The 23,668-nt window shown below is 34.0% G+C and overlaps 1 protein-coding gene across 49 annotated transcripts in view; it reads left to right on the plus strand.

The window, feature by feature from the left end:
- Positions 1-23,668, plus strand: part of RIMS2 (regulating synaptic membrane exocytosis 2) — a 489,705-nt gene that overhangs the window by 320,565 nt on the left and 145,472 nt on the right. For 35 of the 49 annotated variants that reach the window (XM_049817916.1, XM_049817521.1, XM_049817538.1 and 32 more), the window contains 6 exons: positions 961-1,077; positions 11,965-12,030; positions 12,625-12,732; positions 16,430-16,495; positions 18,915-18,977; positions 23,573-23,647. In XM_049817916.1, coding sequence (XP_049673873.1) covers positions 961-1,077; positions 11,965-12,030; positions 12,625-12,732; positions 16,430-16,495; positions 18,915-18,977; positions 23,573-23,647 — 495 coding nt within the window. Of the gene's footprint in view, positions 1-960; positions 1,078-11,964; positions 12,031-12,624; positions 12,733-16,429; positions 16,496-18,914; positions 18,978-23,572; positions 23,648-23,668 lie in introns of those variants that run through there. The other 14 variants (XM_049817812.1, XM_049817823.1, XM_049817934.1 and 11 more) reach the window with 4 other exon arrangements.

Here is a 23,668-nt window from a genome sequence, read left to right on the forward strand (position 1 = left end):
AGGGGGGGGGGGGGGGGGGGGGGGGAGAGGCCCAAATTAGGGAAAACTGCAGGAAAAGTCAGAAGGCAGAAGAATTTATTGGTCTAAAATTTGAATTTGCGTGGAGGGAAGCATGCAAACTGGTTTTTTCAAATTTATACAAAACAATTATGTTTTAATTATCCAATAATTATTACAGTTAGCTGTTGTCTTTCTATCTTCCTATTCTTATGGATATGTTTTACAGAGCAGAAAAAGTAAAGTTAGTGTGTATCAGTAGGTATTAATAGTTAAACTGAGCAAAGCAATCAATAGGCAAAGCTTTGGTCTCAAATAGTACAAAACTGTAAAGGTGATTGGTGCTCTTTAACAAAGCCTGCACTAAGTGTACAAGTTACACCTAATTAAACAGTTCTGTCTTTTTCAGATTGTATGCTAGTGAGATTACAGAATAAAGTTTCCAGTGCAAAACAAGCACCTGTTGTTTAATTCAGATGACAATGTTTTCAGCAGGCTGCACTCTACCATAACAGCCAGAAGTCCTCCTTGTGTCTTACTACGGCTTACATCTTGATAGTATAGCCAAACTCAAGAGCTCACGGAAAATTCTTTGCACAGTGCATGTTTCAGCTAGAAAGGAAATTTTCCTTGAATGTACTAGTCTGGAAGGACTAAGGAAATTTTGTCTAAAATTAACTTTTTTAATAATAAAAAAAAAAGAGATATCCTCTCATTTCCAGAGCAAACATTGAAACAAAAGAAAACATCCCTATCCCTAGGATGGACTTAACACCTTTTTCTGTAGGAGAATTTTTTTTTACCATGAGATTTAAAATTATTTGAGAGTAAAAGTATACAAAAGACAGGTCAGCCAACACAACTGATTACCACCATGTTTGCTAATAACTGTCTGTACAAACCAGTGAGGGGATGTGGTCCAGGCACACCCAGAACTCAGAATCTGATGTCTTTTATCCTTAGTCGGAATGTGGATCAGGGACCACGAGGGACTCGATCTACTCCTGCGCATTACAATACCCTGAACCGAATGGATAGACACCGTGTTATAGATGACCACTACTCCCCGGACAGAGAGAGGTAAATATCTGACTGAAATTAGAAACAGCTGTAGCCTACACTTATCAAGGTGAATTACTTCAGCATGGTAGCTCACTGAAGTAAATAGCAAAATTACTTACCTAATCCCACAGATGAGCATTTCCCTACTCATTTAACCACTGGTTACATGATATACATTAAAAAATATACAGTTCACACAAGGCTGGCAAAACTGTCAAGTTAGTGTATCTTTGCCAAGAGGGAATCTGAACAATCTGTGAGAAATTGTACTATATAAAAGACAAATAGCTTAGTTGTCCTTTTTTATAAAAATATTTTTGTGTACTATATTAATAAATTCTTTAAGTGCTGATTCTCTTTAAAAAACTCTAGCAGTAGATTTGGTCATTTTTGCTGCTGAATAAAGAGGCATAAAAATGGAAAATTTCAGCTCATTATTAATGTAATGCTCCCTTTGGATACAGTGCAATTCACGGATATAACAAAAGTATATTCTAGCACTGTTTGTCTTTCCTAAACTTTATGAGCCATTTTTGTGGGGGAAATAAAAAAAAGTTTATGGCAATGTGTGTTAGAATGGAATTGGGGTCTTCGTGTTTAGAGGCACATCTTCCCATGACTAATGTTTTGCGTAATGGAACTTCTTAAAGAGTAAGCAGAGCTATAGCAACCTCTATGAATTTTAAAGATGTAAGAAAGAATTGCACGCAATAGTTGGCTAATGTAGTTAATTTTGCTGAATAAATTGTGGTAGTGCCTTTCTGACATTAAAAAAATATATTGATAAGACCTTTCCCACCTCATTGTCTTCAGGTCAGAAAATCAAAAGGAAAAGCATTTTTTACCTTTAATTTTGAACATCTTCCAGCTTCTTTTACACCAAATTGAAAACCTGCACATTATAATCAGAGGCATAGTTGTTAGATATTGTCCCATTTCATAATCGTATATAGCAAGAAGTAATACAGATATATTTTGTAATCTTATTGAGTGCTATTTGACTAGTGTTTGAAGTTAATACTTTTACAGGTGATTATTACAGGTTATTCCTCAGGTGACATCAAAGCACATAATTGGTGTTGCTAACTGTAATACAAAGAATTTGAGAAATCAGTGGCTTTTTGTTAGCAATATTGAACAGAAAAGGTGAATATGTCTTAAAAGAACACTAATGTGATGGTCAATGATTGTAAGGAATGTAAGACAAAATTTTTCAGAAAAAAAATTTACAATTTTTGTTCCTAATTAGGTAAGTTAGAAAAAAGAGTACCAAAAAAAAAAAAAAGTGCATATCTATTCAAGTGATTTGTAATTGAATTTGACCAAAAAAAGTCAAAAGGGCAAAAAACTTAAGATAGTGAAAAGCAATCAAGTATTTATCATCCAGAATGTTAACTGTATTCATCTGTATTCATTACAAGTATAATAGATAATAGGTTAACTCTTTTTTTGCATTAAACTATTTAATATTTCTATTTAAGTTATAGAAAAGAAGAATGCTATCTAGTTGGCTCATGAGGCTATCTTCATACAGAAGGCAGTAACTTAAGGATTCTGAGCTGTTTCCTTAAAAGAACGGAATGCTTTTGGGATAATATTATGCTGATTTTTTAGACCAGTCATCCTTGAAATAGGATCTAATCTTGTCCTTAGAGCCTGTATATACCTAATAGAATGCTCCTGGGTTTGTTCACTGTGCAAGTTTACTTGCTGCCTCGCAGATAAATGAATAGCAGTGAAAGGTGGCTTGAAGTACAGCACCACAATCTTTCCCCATCACTTCAATCAATTAATCTGTACTGGACTGGCTTGGCTTAGAGACAGAAAATTGTTTTTTTCAGACTATGTCAGAAAAAAAAAGTCAGAAAGTTGTTGGTGATGCGATTATTGAATTTTCACACGACCATTCTAGATGAATAGGTATTTGATTGTTAGGTGTGCTCTGAATCTCTGAACACAGGTTTATGTCACCTGTATGTTCCAAAACACACAAGTTCTGTTGTTTGTGCATGGTGAGTGGTTGCCTGTGTAATCAGATTGTTGACTAGTTATGCCTCTATTGCAACATACAGTCTCTGAAGCATAGTGGTTTTAGGCAACACTTAAGAGAATAGAAAAAGGCTATTCCCAAACGTTTATCATGTTTTATATTCCTTGTTAGTTTGACAGTGGTCTTATGAATGGAGAGATTATTAGACTTCAAATTTTGTTAGTGAGTATTTGTTATACTGTCTGTGTTACATAATAAAAAACGATGGTGGGTACACAAACCCCTAAAGTAACTCTTCCGTTGTATTGATTCTGAAAACTGCTGGAACTGCAGGCAGTTTGGAGAAGTGGAAAAACTGAACCTTTGTATAGGTTTATAATCTTTGTACTTGTCATACTTTTTTTGTTCCACACTTACCTCTGGAAAAAAAAATGACACTTTGCTTTCCCACAGCTCTGATGGTTTGTTGTTTCCATGGTCCATTTATCCCATGGAGCTACTTGCAAAAAAGGGACTTTGAAAAAGTACATTCTTGTAGACATGCTCAGTTGCTAAGTCAAAATATGACTGAGGACATAAGACAATTCTTTCCTTCTTTTTCTAGATAATTCAGTGTAAAGTTCTCTAAGATATATGGCATTAAGGAGTTAGATGAAACCACATACAAAAATGTCTAATGACCTCAAGTCTAATGGCAATTTAAACATTCCTTCAAAACTGAATGTATAGCTAGAAATGAAAATCAATTTTTTTTAAAAAAGCTGAAAGACATGATTTTTTAAATTTAATTTGAGATAGCTTTAATTTCAAACACCCAGCCTTTAAATCTGCCAGATGTTGCTATCAAATCATATAGTGATTTTTGTTCACCAGGTAAAGTTACAGTTAAAATTCGTATCTGTTGCTGTATTATCAAAGATATCAGAATTGTACTGTGTATACTGGTAACAAAGTGGGAAATCAAGTTAATTTGTTAACTATACATTTAATATAGATGTACTAGTACATTTTTGTCAAAACGCAAGGAGTTTTTTTGCAAGTACCCACACTCTTTTATGAAATAGCCTAAATTTGTAAGGGAAAGAAATATGAATGCTTATGACCTAATGCAGCCCCAAGTTCCATGAGATCTTTTATCTGTAATGTGATAACCTTGTAAACTTCAGTTTGACATGTTCTAATAAACTCCCTAAAGCAGACTTTTACCTCACTTCAGAAACTGAAACTAATCCAACTACAGAGAAAATGTTGGAAACAGCCAGATTTGACCTCAGAGTTTTATATTTAAGCTATCATTATAATTAGGTGAACTAAAGGAACAATGTGAGAAACTTAGCATAGTTCCAAAAATAAGACATCAGCTAGAACTAATCCATGTATTACTTTCTGAAAGATATATCAGCAGTTAACAGCAAACACCAAGATGGTGTAAGGAAATTGTACTCAGGCCCACAGCTCTAACCAGCTTAGATACTATTTAGCAACTAACTATATTCTTTATCCTAGAGGTGCTCTCCCTGAGGCATGAAATTGCTAATGCTGAATTTAGTGTAGATATAGTAGGCCAGAGGATTCAGAGAATGCCTAACTCAAATAGTCTTGCAGCTGGAATGTATGAGAAAACTCCTAAAGTATAAATATTTTTCTACAAGGCACTTACAAGAATACAAGAGAGAAACCAAAAATTTTGACTCAGCTATCCCTTCATCAGGACTATTGCAGTTTCCATTTTAAAGAACAAAAGATATTATCTGCTGTGTTAAAGTAATGGGGTAGTCACAGCTATGATTATTTAAAGAAGTGTTCTCCATTATCTTTAAATCACTTCAGAGATGGTATTTTGGTATGCCGGGACTAGCATGATTATCACACCACTACTACTGAGGTGATTTCATTAGCACATTTAAATACAGACTTTCTGGTGAACACTTTGTTTCGTGCCATTGAAAGACTTTTTTTAAACATGCCTTAAAGTAAATGCCAAAATACCTGCCAAAAATTCTGGTTACTGTAATCAAACCAGTGAAGACCAAAATAATTCACTATCATGAGTCTGCTGCATGTTAGACAAGATGTCATTTAATTTGCTACTTCCATTATTTAACACAAAATTAAATGTGGCCAAGAGCAATATAAATTCTACATTTCCAAAAGTAATTTTATACTGGCAGTTGCTTTATCTATAAGTAGCAGGCTCCTAATCCAGCATTGTTAATAGCTAGGTGCCAGATTAGGTCAAACTAGGAAAAGAGTTTTTTGAGACATGACACCATTGTAAAATCAGAAAGCTTAACAGATAATTCTCTTTTCACATTCTTTATTAAATACACAGCTGAATAATATGTAATTAAGTTGTCATTTATTATTTAGTTAATATTTTACAGTACAATTGTTTAAGTGTGTATTACAGATACAAAGATATTGTAGAGTATAAAGGATGCCTGATGCTTTATGTGGAAAATCTGGGATAATATTTTCAATTTTTGGTTGTGTGTCATATGGGTACATACCCATATGTGGATATGCAATGTCATTGTTTCTTTGCTTCTTCAAATACCCAGTAAAGTAAAAGAAACGCATTGCTGAAAATTTGCTTATAGCTATGTTATAAAATGTGTGCATCAACTTAAATCTCAATAATTGCAGCATTTCTTTAAGTTCTTTTTCTCCTTTCAAAATTTTACCATGTGCATTAATAGCACATTGCACTTCCTAATTTTTTTTTATATTTACGCCTACAATTGCAAGTAAAAACATACTAGAGATTGTACCAGTAGGAACTCCTACTGGTACAATAGTAAGATAAGTAAGACTGTCCTACACTTTCCATCAACAGATTCTGTTTGCAGTTACTTATAAAGTTGCTAAATAGTTTCCTCTCCCGGGGCTGTCACTCATGAGCCCTAATGGATTTAACTGCTGAAGGGATTGCAGTCCGCATGCACTGCCATGTTTTAGCCTTGCAGTAAGGATGGCAGAAAGAGAGTGTTTGCTCTTTAGCTGCTGTTATTTACAGTGGGCACATTACTTCACAGTGAAATTACTGTTAAATTGGACAATTATCTGCACCACCCACCTGGTGCCTCCATGCATCTGCTGAAAGATCATAACTTCCAACAGAGGGATGGGGTAGGAAGGCGGCAAGAGAAGTGCAGTCGCAAATGTAGCTACATCTGTAAGGATTCATGATTCAGAATTTCTGAGCTGAATTAAAAAACAAACAACAACAAAAAGTCATAGATACAATCCTCAGAATAAAATGCACATACAAAATGCCCATGTGAAAAATTTTGCAGTTCTGATAAAAGACTTCAGTATTATGCCCTTTGGAGCAGAAACTTCAAATACATTATGGGGAGCACTGTGATAATGTGATACTGATTTTCTTGTTGAAAGTCATCTTGATTGAATTTGTGTCAGTTCACAAATTCTCTGCTGATAAGTGCTGTTGTCTCACAGCTAAAGTCTTCAAGCTGTCAATTGCAATCAATTGGAATATTTCTAGGATGTCATCTATCCTAGGACATAAGCAGGAATTTCTATACACTTAATGTGACAAAAAGCATCCATACCATTATTGGTGGAAAACCTGTTGATGTTTAAACATAAACAAAATGAGTTCTCTCCTTTAAAAAAAACACTACACTATTAAATAAAAACATTCTGTTAATCTTTTCTATGAAATGTAGCAGGGGAAATTATATGACCAATGCTTTATTCTTGAACGTCATTTGCCATTTTCTAAAGCTTGAGAGCTTGACTTCACATTTTGTTTATGTAGTTTTTAGGTGTGATTTCCCAGGTGTTTATGAAGCAACACGGAAAACATTCTGCCACAGAGCACATTAACTCCTGCTTTGTTCAGATGAGAATCTAAACTTTAAGAACCATATCACTGGCCTCACTTGTTTGGAAAAAGTAACTAGTTGTAGTAGTTGCTTAAAATCACTGGAATGAGTAAGCTTCTAACAGGAAGTATAAGCCCACCTTTTCCCTGAAGCCACATCACTTTATTAATTCCAGCCTCCTCTTCCCTTGAGCAACTCTGAGCTTTATGTTGCAGTCCTAACTTGATCCCAGGCCCAGTTTTTTGCTTCATTCCTTCCCACAGTACTTACCCTAAATTTCATATGCCAGCCCTCTCTCTTTTGCTTTCTACCACTTTCAGTGGGTCTTTTCCCCCTGAATTTCTGCTAATCGACCCAAAGAACCACCTGTTTCTTACTCTGCAGTCTGATTAAGCTAATTCCTATTTTTTTCACGTTGCTAGATTTTCAGAAAATTGTAACCTGAAAAGTTTGGGAGTATTTAGTTAAAGACATATTCACACCAATAAAAAATTAGATTTGTTTTTTAGCAGTCTTAATAATTTCATAGTCATCATACATTTAATTTGCTATTTCACTTGAAAAAGTGTAAGAGAGTGTTACTAAAAATGGAGGATAGTAGTGTTGCCAATGATACAATGTATTAATTAAATTACAATCAGATAATACACTGGAAAAACCTGACTATCAGAATAGATAAACAGTAATAGGGTGATAGAAGTTTCTTGTGTCAACTGAGTTTGATTTATGTAGGTCTAACAGTGGAACAGAAAGTATTGTTTTGCAGTCAGAATTATTTATGGGTATTCCAATAAGCACAAGATTGTCAGGATGTAATAGTACTCCAGTACTTTATCTTTTCCACAGAAATACTTGGGGGTCAACTTCTCACTCTAATAGGGAAGCTGGAATGTTAATCAAATTGTGGGACCTGGTCACAGAGAATGAAAATTGAAAGGAATAGATTATCTTCTAATGCCTCGTCTTTACTATTGAATAAAATATCCCAAGCAGTAAAGACCAGGTTAAACTCCTCTTGCACAGTAGGAAGAACAGAAAGGTATGCCATGGATGGTTCAAGTGAGGTACTCTGTGTATGTGTGTGTGTGTTTTCAAGTGTGCTTCTGAGACCGTTCTGCTATGTCAAGCCTGTTCCAGGATACTAAGTACTTCCAATTAGGCAATCTAATTGGTCACTGAATCACTGATCTCTGTCTTGTTACCCTCATGGTTAGCTGAATTTTTATGAAGGTGTAAGGAAATGGAAAAATAGGTGAGTGACATCAGAAAATTTTAAATCATAATTCTTTGTTTGCTTTAAAAAAGGAAAGTTAACATCTTTGCCTATATGCCTGGAATCTTCTTGTCAGAATAGTGGAAATCTGTTTTCACCTGATGCGGGGGGTGTGTGTGTGTGTGTGTACATTAATCATGTATTGCAAAACCTATAATGCTGTCTTATCAGACTAACTTCATTGTTTTAATATAAGTGAACTGAGTTGCTGCTGCAAATTTTCTATATATGCTACCTGTAACAAAATGTGTAATGTTTCAGAAATATGTGAGGATGCAGAATAATATTTTCATTTTGCCATACCATTTTTTGATATATTTCTTGCCATCAACTACTATAATGTAGCAAGTAAGGAACGTGTGGTAAAAGGCTAGAAGTCTAAATGAAGGTTACACAAAAAAAAGTATCTTGGAGTTCTTTTATCTTTTTAAAAATCTGCTATATCTAAACCTTTTCTATGTCTCCATGGTCTTCCAACCATTCCCATCTACATATGCATATGAGATCATGATCTTCATGAAGAACTCAAAAGAAATGTTTGTTTTAGATGCAGATCTGGAACATTTCTGGAGTTCTTTTGCACTTAGGCAATGCAAAGCTTAATGATTTTACTACATTATAATTTACTTACATTGTGATTTTAAGTGTTTTAGACTGGCTATTAGCCAAAGGAAAATTGCATCTGTTTCAGTTTTGGACAGTAATAATTAGGTATGTGATAGGCATTTCTGGTGTTATGTTGTTAACACATTTATAAAAAACATAAAGAATTGATTTTAAGATTAATACATGAAGTATTAATAATAAAGAAGCAAATAGTGGAGTATTGACTGGATGCTCAGAAGATAGATGACATTTAAGCCTTTTGCTTAAATGTTGATATACATAAAACACAGAAAAATATGCTGCCTCCTAATGTGCATACTATCATATTTTGACCTATGCAATGTTGGTAATTCTCTCTGCCATACAGACATGGCATGCACCTTTCCTTTCTTTTTTACTAACCATGCACATTTGATGGAAAATATTACTGTACTTCAACAGAAACCATTTCCAGACAAAGAAAGACACATGCTTACATGAATAATATGTCTATATTTATTATTGTTACATAGTTAGAGATATTATGAAAATGTACAAACATCATTAGGTATGTATTCTTGATTTATGATGAATGCCTTGTACTCTAGTAAGTTACTGTGTTAATTCTTGTATAGAACTGATTTTTCTTAATGAATTCAGACAATCTCATTTTTTATGTTGCACTTGTAAGAACATTTTATACTGAGTTATTATCTATTATGAGTTAGATAGCATGGATAACATGGGCTCTAAAGAATAGGGAAAAGTATGAATAGCTAGTAATGCCAGACAATCAGGTCAAGCATAAGCTAAAGCTTACCTTGCTTCTCTATATAGACAAGCAGAGTTCTGGATGAAGAGGAAGCATATTTCAAACTTGTTAAAAGTTATTACATATCAAACTGTATATGTGGTTGTATCTAAATGCCAGCTTACTCTGATTCTGAATTCCTGAATTTAAAAAAAAAAAAAAAAGAAAAAGAAGAAGAAAAAATGTTGAACTGCCTGCCATACATTCGCAAGCAAAAGTCTCAGAACTTGGCAAAAACACTAGAGCTCTGAGTTTCTAGAAGTATTAGGACAAAACTTGATACCAGAGGTTGGGCACTTAAAATAGTTTAGTGGGGATTTGAAAAGTTGTTAGGGCTCAAATCCTAACCAGAATATTAACTGATGGTGTTTCATTCACATACAAGTAAGTGAAGGGAACAGTCTGGGGTATTCCTTCTTATGGATAGTAAGTTAAGCTGCTTGCAATTGCATTTCCCTGAAATTCAAGTTCTGTAACACATGTTGTGCTTGAAGTCCTAGTTTTGTTTAAAGCTTTGCTCTTTAAAAACTGGTTGAATATATTATATTTATTGATGTCTTATATTTTTGAAAGACTATCAAGAAAACTTGTCAACAATTCACTGGAGAGATAAAAGGGGAAGTGAAAGTGAATTGTTATCATTAAAATGTCATCTACCAGCTGGAAACACTTAATTGCTTATTAATACTAATATAATATTTGCAAGAGTTTTGTGATGTTAATTGCAGGGTTGCATCTAAATCATTTAAGGGTGTATTCATGTGGATATAGCCTGGGAATGTCACCACATAGTGGTGAGAATAAGCTGGTATGCAGTTGTTTGCCATCATCACTGTGGGGTAGACTCCTACATTTTTATTTGATTGTTCTTCCTGTGGGTGTGCATATATTCTAAAGCAAATATTAAGAACATGATGGAATTATTTTTTAATGCTTCTTGGCAGCATGCTGACTGCCAGGCTGTGATGGTTAGAGTGCTTTTGGTACTCAGGTCTGTGCATTAGTTGAAGAACCCTAATACCTTTTGTAGCCTGCAGTGTAGGTCTATGATTATTTTCTTAATTGTCAGCCCTTCTTAGGATCTCGTCTTCAAATTTTCAGCGTACCATGTCAAATTGGGCCCTGCTGAGTTGTGTACGGCTCCTCATTCTTGTAACAAACTCAAAGTTTAAATTGCATAGTCAGGGACTTTGAGTTAGAAGCTTTTTAGTGATGACTATGCTTTTGCATTTATTCGGCAAAAAGTGAGCACAAAGATCTCTTGTACTCTATATAGTTAACCTAATATGCTTATAAAGAATATTTACATGTGGCTGATAATACATTTTATCCACATGCAAAAGAGGTAAAGATAATAAATGTAGGTAATATAGCTACCTGTAACAATGTGTTTGATTACTAGAAAATCATTAATTATAAGCAAATTAAGATATGAGAAATAAAAGTGGAGGATAAACATGAAGTTTTCCATGTTTCTTGTGAAGCCAGTTTACACTTCCAGCATGGACTTGTGTGATTAGACATTCCTTCAAGGTTCCCCAACTTCAGAGGAGTTGTAAACCAGGGATTCCTTTGCATTCTAATAATAACTTGTAAATTGGAAGAGAAATATTATTTTCAAAACCATTTTGCCTGTAGTGTGTGCATATATTTATACTAAAAGAGAAATAACATTCTTCTGGTTTTGATAATTGGAAAATATCTAGTGCTGTAACAATTATATTTAAAATATATTAATTTTGACATTTTCAAAATACAAAGAAACAATAAATATCTTGGTTTTATTATTTTGAAATGCATGCACTTTTTTGGCATATTCTGTTACAGATATTATATCTCTTCATTAATTATTTAAATAATAACAAGGCTTTCATCTAAATTCACCTTTTATCACAATAGGATAAATATTAGGAAAACTTATGCTCAGAAATGGGAAAGTTCTGGAGCTAGCTATGTGGGGACAGATTTCCCAATAGTAGCAGCCTTTTGAACAGACTAGGTAAACCTCTGCCAAAGATATTATTCATACTGAAGTTATCACTGCCTTCAAGCAAGGGAACAGGCAATCTGACTTCTTGAGATTGCTTTCAGACAGACTTTTATACATTTTTTTCCTCCTAACTGAAATAATGTAGAAAAGCCCAAATTTTAGCTATCCACTTGATCTGTAGACTCCCACTGGCTTGTCAGAATAAATGTGTGAATCATCTAGATAATTTTACCTTCAGAACTGTATATCAGATTTCTAATTCTGTTAATAATTTCAGTGCTCTACACAATGCTTTTGTAGCTTCTGTATTCTCAGATTTTTGTGTCTTCTGTTGTGTGATGTGTATCATTCCTTCTCCATCTTATTGTCTCATAATTGTATTTTTTCTTTCTGCCATCTACTACTCAGTCATTATGTTACTTTACCTCGTTCCCGGTATACCCAGTCCACAGATCACCGTTACAGAGATGCCAGGTATATGTTTTCCCCTGTGTGACTCTGTGTGGATAATGCATGTACTGCTATGTACCTACATGTCGACTTCTGTTTTCATTAGTCTGTGTATAGTGGTAGAAAACTCAGGAGTGTTGAGTTAATATCAGCATTAGTTTTCTTAATAGTGTGTAGATAAACACTGGGTAAGTCTTCAAGTGTTTCACTTTTCAAGCATTTTTTCAGTGCCAATAGTATATAATTGGTGGTCCATGAAGGTGATGCTATATTTACATCATTCTAATGTCTTTTAAAAAATCAATAAAGAAAATTATTTAAATCAACAAACATAAATACCTGCTAATACTGTGATTTTCATATACAGAATGTCATACATATATAGCAGTGTTAAAGGTTACGACAGATAAAACTGGAGTGATACCTTTCTCATAGTCTCAGCTGCAGGCCAATATACCTCAATTTTTAAAAGTAGTTTTGCAAAATTCACCAAAGTTCCAGCTGAGTTTTGTTCCAGTGTTTTGTTCTGTTGCTGACATTGCTTGCTTTTCATGTTGTTTTGTCCTCATTTCATCTTTGTGTTGCTTTTCATTGTGTTCACCCTTTATGTTTTGGCAGCCAGGATCACACAATATATCCTCTATTTTGTGAAGATGCAATCAGATTACTTCGCTCCCGTAAGATGTGCCGTACCTATTCTGAGGGTGCTTACTATGATCTTGAGAGGTATAATTGATGTGGAGCATATCATTAGCTCTGCCACTTATACTTTGACGGTACTGTGTTTAGTTTCCAAAATGAGAATGTGATGTATGTTTTAAGTGATGAACACATACAATGAAGATGTATTATAATACTCTGTGAGCATGTATGCAACTAAAACTGACTACTCAGGACTATGGGTAAATCCCAAGAGAAGATGAATAGCTTTATAGAAGTCAGTTTCATAAATTAGGTTATATGGATATTATATGTAAATGTCTTTGTATAACCCTTATTTTTGCTGGAATTTTCCAAAGTGCTTATAGTACTTATTATTCTCCGTGAAATAATAAGGAAAACTCTATCTATCTACTTCAAAGTACATAGAAATCAAGTCTTCCTGAAATCTCATACTTTGCTTAACTGAAAAATAGAATGAAAAGTAAAAGTATAAGCTTATGTTGTAGATATTTGTATAGTGCTTATTGTGTAATTTATGAGTACTTGTATACATTCACAATACCTGTGTGTGATTACAGAACATCAGAGTTCCTATTTATATATGAAATACATGGCAGAGAGAAGTTAAGCCCATAATAATGCCTATGAAATAATTATATTTGAAATACAGTGGCTTCTAAGAGATGTAATAAGACATGCTGGTGTAGTACTGTGATTAGGATATTTTGAGAAATATTGCAAAACAGGAAAAAGTCTACATGGTTGTGTGTGAATGGAAATAAGGCTATAAATCTGATAAACTGTGAACCAATAAAAAGGAAGTGGTGGCTTCAGATCTCAAATAGCAGATATCATGGTTGATATGGGTATTGCTTTACAAGAGGGGCCATGTAAAATTTTCCACAGCAGAAACTAAAGAACTCGGTATATTAACTTCATGGCTGCCCTCTGGATATGAGTTCCTCTGAGAAGTTTATTAAGGTTTGCTCTGGACTCAGATCATATATAACCATATTTTTAGTAAGTGTAAAACTACTTTTGGATGCAGAAACAAAATAGAATCTGAAAATTTTATGATATCATAGAAGTATTCCTTCCAAACAAATATTGCTTTTTAAAAATTCTCCAAAGCTATAGTATAATGGACATTATAACCTTTAGAACTCAGTTAGACATTTGTTTTGAAATGATGCTGTTTTACATGAAACCTGTTTGTAAATAGTACAGTCTGCATGTAGAAACTTTAATAAGGAGAAGGATTTTTGGTTTGTTTTCTGAACGTATGTGATGAAATGTGCTCGTACATATGCTGTTTCAATAGTTAGTTTTTATGTACTGGTTTTTCCCTTAGTTATATACTCACATTTGCATTAGTATATCTGAATCTGTTTCAGATTGCTGGTTGTACCTGTGACTGTTAAGATACTGCTGAAAGTTGGAGCTATTATCAAATTGTCTTAGCTTGAGGATCTTGACTTGCAAATCTTAATCTTTCTACAGAAATTAATTTCCTAAAAAGAAAGTAAAATCAATGAAAATAAGGGGCAAAAGTGATAGTACTGCATAAAGATGAAAAAGCTGGGATTTAAGCAGTGAGATGGAGTAAATCTCCTCCAGAGCTTTATTGAAGAGAAGGCTATTAAAGTTAATTCCTCCTGGGGTCAGAAAGGAAAATCTGAAACTAAGTGGAGTATCTCTAGCTCACTGTTAGAAGAGTACCTTGAGATTCCTTGTGCCTAGGAACCGATCCTGGTCTTCTTGAATCCAGGCTGGCTGTGGGTAATGTTAGTGTTCAAGTTACTTGAGCCATCTTACCAGATAGAAACTACTCTGAGTACCTCATAGCCACTATAATTTTTCCTAGTTTTTCATCCGTTTTGTCTTTCCATATTCTGACAGCAGTTCTTTAGGTATTTAAGGATACCTTTTAAAGCATAATCTTTATTCATTTCCGCATTATCCATTGAAAACCACTAAGTAACTTCCTCTTCCTTATTTTATTTATTGGAAATATATGAAAAATTACTTTTTAAACAGTATTTCCTCATTTATCTTTACACTTTTTGCCCCTTTAATGCTTACTTTAAATTACATTATTTTTGTAGGTTAAGGTGTTAGTCCTGTCGTCTTAGTTCCATCTGCTTAATCAATGTCATGTTGATACCAAGAAACAACCTTTCTTCCTGTCTTATACTTTCACTTTATCAAGCATGTGAAATAACTTTCCACTTTCCACTGTTCATCAAAATAGCAAACATTGTTCTGCACAGTCCAGCATTCAGGGAATAGTGTCTCATCTGGGACAGAGAGTTTTGTATCCTATGTCGCCGTGAATCCACCAGCGTTGGTGTCCTGCAGGCAAATATGTCACACAGATACACTAGTCAAAATTACTTGCTTTTTTGTTATTCATGGTTCCTTTCATTGCTTATCTTGTCGTCATTCACTGCCAGCCCATTAAGTCTTGTGGTCTCTTCTAGTATGTTTTTTCCCCACAGAGTGACTACTTGGTTCTCTTTCATCTTTTCTCTGCTGAAGTTTGTTTCAGTTACCGTTTATCAGATTTGATAATCTTTAGTTCATTAGTTCTAGGACACATTTACATTATCAAAACCCTTAATTTCTGAGTTTGTTCTTAGGCTACGGCACTCGTCATTTTGTCTCCATGATAGTTCCCTCCTTTTGAAGTAGTCCAACTGTTTCCCTCCCAAAAGAAACGGAGGCAGCATTGACAAGATACTTACTCCAGCATATGCCTGAGAAAGTCAATAGGCACATGTGCAGCTTCAGTGACTTCAGTGCCCTTTGGACCCAGGGCTTTCTCAAGAACACCCTGCTGCTCAGTACCCCACTCCAATTTTCCTTGACTCTTTGATGTGATAGCATGGCAACACTAGCTGGTATCAGTCAGTTCACACTGCTGCAGCTACTCAGATTGAACATATGTAAGTCAACATGGCTGGACATGTAGAGCTTTGCTGATGCCTCTATTTATATCCTCCAATTCACAATCCTGTAGAGTTATACAGGCTAGTTCATAATTTAACAGTCACCCATTTTAAATTGGCTGTCATACACATGATCTCAATGACAGAGTAATGTTCTCAAGATTAGTATCCCAATTGTTCTTAAAATTAAAATATTAGCAGTTCCTCCCAAATAAAAATCTGCTGAAAACCTCACTGTATGAAATTCTTTCTCAACTTACCTATCTCAGAGCTCAGCTTAGTCACTGAGAACACCACACAACATGGTATTTTCATTTTTTTCACTTACCCTTTGAGGGTAGTGTTTGGAAGTCAATGAAAGCTGGTTTGTGCACATTTTGTGCAGGATATGAGGTTTATTTCAGGCAGAATTTCTGTTGCTTCACTTAAGGAAACAAAATTTGGCTTCCATTTTTTTTTTCTGACTTTTGTTTTACCAGTCAGAAAATTTCTAACATCCATATCCTATTTTTGGTGAAATTTCTTAGCTGCTCCAATACTGTTTTTCTATTGATGTAACTTTTCACTCCTATGAAATATGTATGCATTGATCAAGCGTGCTTAATATGTTGTTAATTATTTCTGAATATAATTTGAAGGTAGAAGTTTAAAATGACAGATATATGAAAAAATAGATTCAGAATATACCACTGAACTGTAGATAAATGTGCTCTATGTTCATCACTACCTTAATAATAAAGTGAGGGAAAACGTCATGAAAGAAGCACCCTTTAAAATGTCTGAAATATCTGTGCTGTTTATTCCATATTCAGGAGGACTAGGCAGGAGAGAAGAGTGCCTAATTCATATTATGACGACACAACCTATACTCCTGAAAGGTACTTTAATCTATATAATAAAAATAGATAAAGTTAAGTAATACATTTTTCCTGAAGTGTAGTCTAAAATTTCTAATTCGCCTAGACCAATGAGATTTAAATTAACAGTGCACTTTATGCAGTATTTCTCTAAATACAGAACAACTAATCTCCATAGTTTTAAGTACTTCATTTTCCTTTAACCCTCCATTAACTTGACTTTGGATTTTTTTAAAACATAATTCTTAACTTGAAATTTTTTTTATTCATTAGATGTGGGAGGAAAACTGAATAGTACAGAGGAGCTAGATACAACTGAAAGTTTTTTCCCCACTTAACTGCAGCATATTTCTAATGGCTAAGCTTTTCAGTCACTAGGAGTGATTATAGGACAATTCAGAATCCTCAATTTCATTCTTTTAATAACCTGAGTCACTTAAGAAGGTCCTCAGCTTTTGTCATGTTACTGCCCATATTGGCTTAAAAAAGGACTAACTGAATGCCTTCAAATTGATTTTGGGTGCTTGCTGTGCTAGGATTGAAAGTACTATTGTTATTCCTAAATCTTGATATGCATATAGTATATCAGAGTGAACATAACTAAAATCTGATATGTAATATGAAAACTTTTGCAGTCTGGAAATAGGTATTCAATAACATAATTTCATGTTTAAAGAGCTAGGCAAAGTCTAAAAAGAAGAAATCTGAAGAGAGAAGCAAGTTGATCTTCCTCTTCCTTTGTACAATTAGATCTTTTATATTTCTCTGTCCATTTTTAAGTCAGTGTCTGATTTTTGTCTACAGTAAGGGAGCAGGTAATGCAGGGATTATTTTCTAACTAATAGCAAGAAATATTTTTTTTGATTGCTATGAATAAGTGCAGTCATATTTAACAAAAAATAAAGTGCACTGCAATTTTAAAACCATGCTTATGTATTTATGGTGTCTATACTAAAGTACTTTTACAGAAGAATCTTACTTAAAATACTGGCAAACTGGAGAGTCTGGCTTCAGTTTTAAGGATATGGATATCAGGGAGACTATAAAGATATACCTGTCATTCTCCAGCTGTATTCTAATTTAGATTGATCTAAATCTAAATGTAATCTAAAACTAAATTAGATTAAAGTAAAGTAACTTTCATCCAGTCACTGATCTGGCTACAAACCATGCAAAAAAAATGCCATTCCCCATACCATCCAATTTGGTATAGAAGAAAAAAGAACAGCTAAGTGACATTCACATATACTGCACTCCATATTGTCTTGTCTCGACATAATGACCAGGAGGTGTGGGGTTATTTAGTTTGTAAACATATTGCAAAATTCTGATTCTGAAATCTGAGAAGTCTGGAAAAAAATGGAGTCATGCAAAAAACCCTGCTGTGATTCCCAGGAACAGATTCATGAAAACCCTTGGATAAGTGTATTCAAGCCATTAAAAAGTTCATCCTGCAGACTCTGGCTAGGATTTTCAGTACAGTCAAAGAAGATTTATATTCAAGTTGATAATATGGTCGTCCCTTGATATTTTCTGAAAATCCCTGCCTTGCTTCTCACTGTCATGTGGAAATCATTGAATAGTGGGACTACTGTAGTTCCAAGGCTTTACCCAAGCAAGATCCTGAAAATATGGAACTCCAGAGGTCCAGCTGAAACTCCTTAACCAAATGTTGGATGGTTTGTATATACTCTTAATATACTGGAGAAATGGCACATAAACATTTTATCCCCTGCTTTCTGAAATGAAAGTGGCTTTTTTTTCCCATTAGTTCTTTTCTCAATGGTTCTACTTAAGATAAAATCTTTCTACATGTGTTTTATGTTGTCTTCAACTGATTTGCTGAAATGGTGTTCAGTACCTGGAAGAATAATACAGGTATAAAATTTAATTAGTTTTCATTGTTTGATCTGAGTGAAGTGAGTTTTCTTCTGCTTCTTAAATAACTGTAAAAACCAACCACCCTATCAAATAGAAAACATAATAAACTTGAAAAGTTAGATATTTGAAGTTAAAAGCAGTATTTAAAACTATCGCTTAGAATGTTATTTTTTTTAATGTTATATCTCCACAATTACTTTTTAATTATTCCACAAACTCAATAACCATGAAAAACATGAAGACTTTTGTGTAAGAAAAGATAAGGCATCAGTTAGTCTTTATGGAACTGAAATTAGTGGCTAAACTGCTGAAAAGAATAAAAGTGAAATATAATAACAATTATATCAGGAAAAATTAAATATAATTTGGTTGGGTTTTAATTAAAAAAGATATGGTTTTCTTCATACCTGAGAGAAAATAGGAAATGTACAAAATGATTTGGAAACATTTGGAAAGCTCCCCATTTTATTGAGAAGTGGTCATGTCATATGAATTAGAGTGTTAGTAATAATACTTATGTTTCTTTATAACATTTCTTTATTTTAACTGCATTGTGAAGGCGGTACAATGGTGCAAGTTCATGGGCAGATCATGTAGTCAATGGTTCAGCTGAAAATTATGGGTAAGTAAAGAGTGTAGTGTTACAGATATAGCTAAAATGTATTTCTAATCTTTGTAATAAGAGTTAATTGATAATTGTACCAAAATTATTCCTAATAAGTATATTTTTCTTGATGTCTTTCCCTCTTGACTCAGGACTAAGTCATATTTATGTGCTAGTCTTTTTCCAAGATTAAGCTGTTTTATTCAGTTACAAATGGAAAAAGAACATTAATTATGTTTGAACTATTTTTAAAACACGTTCTCACTGTTCAGGGCTGCTTTAATGAGAAAGGGCTTTTTGACTGATAATACCTGCCTACACTCACAGTGTTGGGGAATGTGTCTTTGAGACCTAGTTCTTTTTACTTTTAGAAATACTCCCAGTTCCAACTGTCTAACCTATCTTCCTGTGGGATTGATGCATAACCCATGCAAAGTGCTGTGTACCTCACAATCTTCTGTTCCTCCCAGCTGCAGTTGGCTCCTGATCAAGGGAGCGGACAGTTTTTCCTTGCAATTAGTTCTTTGACTTTACTGCTTCTCCCTCATTCTCTTCTTGCTCTTGCAACATTTTTCTTCTTTATTTTTACTTTGTGAATGTGCACAGAGCTTGCTTCTTTCTGCCCTTCCATATCTTGTAAGTAGGAGGTGGATTATGCCAGTGGCATATTTTGGCTGACTAAACCAAACAAACATATGGTGTGGGTCCAAAATGCTGGTAAATCCTGAACTTCTTAAAAGAAACCCCCACAGAGTTACCGGGAACTTTTCCTTGATGAAGACTAACAGTTACAAAATGTATCTCAAAAATAATTGTTGTGAAATTATACAGAACAATGCTAGACATTGGTGTCTCAAATGCTGTAACTTTGTGCATACAAATACTTAATAACATGTAAATTGTGCATGAATATTGAATTAATTACTTATTAGCAAATTAATTATTAACCATACTTTGAATTTTGTGTTTCTATTTATTCTTTTGTGGTGATACAAGTCAATATATCTCCCTGGAGAAATAGTTATGTACCTAAAGCAGATCACTGGAAGGCTATTAGATTATACTCAGTTGAATATAACAAACCATATAAAATGATAATATATTAAAAACAGAAGAGAGAGATTTATATAAAAGGAATTAGTCACAGTTCACCTGCAGTCCTAAGGCTGTTTAAATAAAATTGTGATTCATATTTGTGCTGTATATGTTGACTAAAACAGGAATTCTGTTTAAGGAATTCAGAGACTGAAGGAGAACATAAGTGACTTTGTTGACCTGAAATGAAAAAAATCCTGTAAAAACCAGAATTAATCCTTCAATATTTTAATGCAAGTTTCTCTCTTCTCTAGAGAGAAGTTTGTAAGGGTCTTTTGGCTCAACTTTAGTGCAGCCACAGAGACTTACTTAGGACCATATTTCTTCCCTAGCTTTTTGAACCAGAGTGCCACTGTTTGCTGGCTCTTCAATTTTAAGCGTTTGAAGTATACGCTTAATTTGTGTTTACGGCAAGGGCCATACTTATTAGTTCTTCTTGGGAAAGTGCACAAGCATACTGAAAATGGACAGCATTTGAAGAAGGCTGGAAAGTGCTTAGTGTAAACAAAGTTTTTGTATTTGCTTTTGATAGTCACATTAAATAGGTTTGGTTTACTTCACTTGTCTTAGATTTAGTACTGTATAGATGCTAACGTAGGTAAATATTAGGGGAAAACTGCCAGATCTGTAACTTGAAAAAGAAACTTATTTGTTAGTACTCTCTGACTCCATTTAAGTTTCACTCCAAAAGCTGTGGAAAAAGAAATAATAGATAAGAACATTTGTTGTGAACCAATATGACTTTTAGGTAGACTGTAAAGCATAGAATGTACTTTAATAGAATGAAGACTACTGAAATGGATCAGATTCTGTTAAGATCAATGGATTTACAGAATGCCTTTAACAGAAGCAGTATGCTATTTCACTCATTCATAATTTAAGAGCTTAAAAAATAATGAAGTCTTACATAACTGCTTATCTTGGAATGATTTGATTGAAATCCTGGCCTCATCAAGTGACAGAACTCCTGTTGACTTCAGTGAGGTCAGAGTTACAGGCCTGTTGCCAAAAGTTAAGAAGACAGATAAACACGCATTTGCAGTATTAAGCCCTGTTTGTGATAATTTACTAATTAAATGTCTGCCATATTATTGGTCTTTTAAAATGCTACTGGAAAATAGAGGCCAACTAAATACAGTGTGCCATGTACCACTGAAGTTGTATTTAAGATCTGAGGAAAAAAATCCCACAAAACCCACTAAGAACCAAGTACTTTTCAAACTTTGCATTTAGTACTGCACTGTACAAAGGCATATTTAAGTATGTGCTTAATTTTAAGCCTACAGCTCATTCACTTGATTAGTCTATAGTCTGAGTGCTCTGCTGAACTGCATTTGAACATTCAAGCCCTACTAGGAAATGATTCTCTCTCATGGCTTCTCTCTGAAGCTTCTCTATGCATTGTCTTATATACTACTTACTCTTCAGTCATGAAATACATGTTCATTAAAACCCTTGAGTGTTCCTGTCATTGCTCATACATTATGATACAACATTCAAGTTGAGTGGGTAAAATATTGTGTTCTGAAACGGGAAAAAATGAGTAATAAAGTTATAATGTAAAGCTGAAGGACATATTTTGGAATATTTCTAATATTTTTATTAAAATTTAGATTATTATCTTGGAGAGAATTGCAGTCATATATTCAGTTATAAAATTGAGCTGGGGAGTGGCGGGGAGAGGATTTCAGCTCTCTTCTTTGAGAATTTTGTGTTCCCAGCTTTTGAATGCTAATCAGTTTTATCATGATCTTCAGTGAGTCATCTCATGAAGATAGAGATATGTGTTCCTGCAGTGCAATTCTTTCGTATGTGTCAATTGATGGTCTTTGTTAAAGATGCTGAAAATTCGAAGTAGTTGGCAAAATACAAGGTACTATAAAAGGCAACTGGCTATATAAATGAAAATGTGTATTTTAAGTACCAGAAACAATAATGTAAAAAAACCCACTTAACATATTACATTATAGCAAAAATCTGCCTAAGTTTCTCGAACTTTTAAATTAGTAGTGAAGGAATACGTCCAAACATTTCCTATTGTAGGCACAGAATAAAAATATGAATAAATGTAATATGATAAAGTTAGTGCAAGCTAAATAAGTTGGTAAGACATAAGGCAACATATATGTTGCTTGCATTCATTGGTTCACCTCTGTGTAAGGAAATGGTGGCCTGCAAGGTTCATTTTTTGAGAAACTATGTTTTAGTAAAATACTGGAAAATTATTCTTAAACTAGTTAAAGTTAACCAGTTAAGTGAAATTAGTATTATTGCTAGCTCATTTGCTGTGTTTGCTTTCATTTTAATGCAGTTACAAATGGTGTTAACTGGAAGTTAAGAAGCCTCTTTCTCAAAAGCATTCACCAATTCTTTTTGTTTAGTGTTGAGATTTTCTACGAAGAAGTTGCTTACATATTTTTACTATTTTCCCTTCAAATGTACAAGTTGCTTTTCTATTCCTCTAAAATACACAAAATTAATTGAGTCTGATTTTACAGATAAAGGGGATATGAAGTATTTCAGATTATCATTTCAGTCTTAATTGTTCCAGGATTGACACTACTTACTGGTTTTATTGATACTTGAGTGCAATAACTAGCATAAACCTCTGTGACTGCATCCATAGAATCATAAATTAATTTGGCCTGGAAAGAACCTTGAAAAGCTATCTGGTCTAACTCCCTACTTAAAGCAGAGCTTTCTATTCCTCAGTAAATCTATCGATGATGAAACATATTTCAAAGAGTAAATCCCTGTAGATATAGCTATATCTGCTTTCTTTAAGCATTTTTATAGTTGTACCATGCCATCATGTGTTAGCATGATTAGATAGGTCTACAGCAGAATCACCAAAGTAATTGCGATGACATGCACAGATACCTAAGCAAGCTGTAAGCAACTGAGTTTCTGTAGCTGTAGCAGTCTGCGCCTAGCAGTGTGGAGCACAATATGCCTGGGATTGCAGCCGAGTTCTCTGCTTTGTCTGCTTAGCTGACTTAGCTAGTAGAAGAGTAGTTCAGATACTGGCATGTAACAGATTAGTTGTGCCTGTGACTGTCATGTAGATATACCGGTAGTTACCATATATGCCACAGTGTAATAATGTGCATGTGAATACATCATATGAGTGTGTGCATGTATGTGTATAGATATATATACTACATATGTATAAAGCATGATAAAATATTACTGCAGCAAAAATATCTTGCTTTGCTTCATATTTTTGTTTATTTTGCAAGAGTACCTAAAAGCATTACGTTCCTGGCTTTTAGAAACTATAGCAGCACATAATTTTGTATTAAGTTTCTTTATAGGTATAGATGAATGATTTGGTGAGATATCCAGTCACCAGTTTATTTAGATATTTGGCAGTATACTGCTCCTTCCCATTTTCCCATTTTCCATTACAATACATATGACTCAAATTTAGGTCTGCTTGGTACTAGAAATCTCAGTTGTTTGTAGACACGCTTATCTATGTTATGCTAACAGAGGATCTTGTGTCTGTGACTAAACAGCAAAGTTCCTATAGCTAGTAGAAGAATAACATGTCCAAGGATTGAAATCCAGCAGCCATCCACAGACACTGACAGGTATTACCATTGTATATTAGC

Source organism: Accipiter gentilis, chromosome 2 (genome assembly GCF_929443795.1).
Source record: "Accipiter gentilis chromosome 2, bAccGen1.1, whole genome shotgun sequence".
Taxonomy (NCBI): Eukaryota; Metazoa; Chordata; class Aves; order Accipitriformes; family Accipitridae; genus Astur; species Astur gentilis.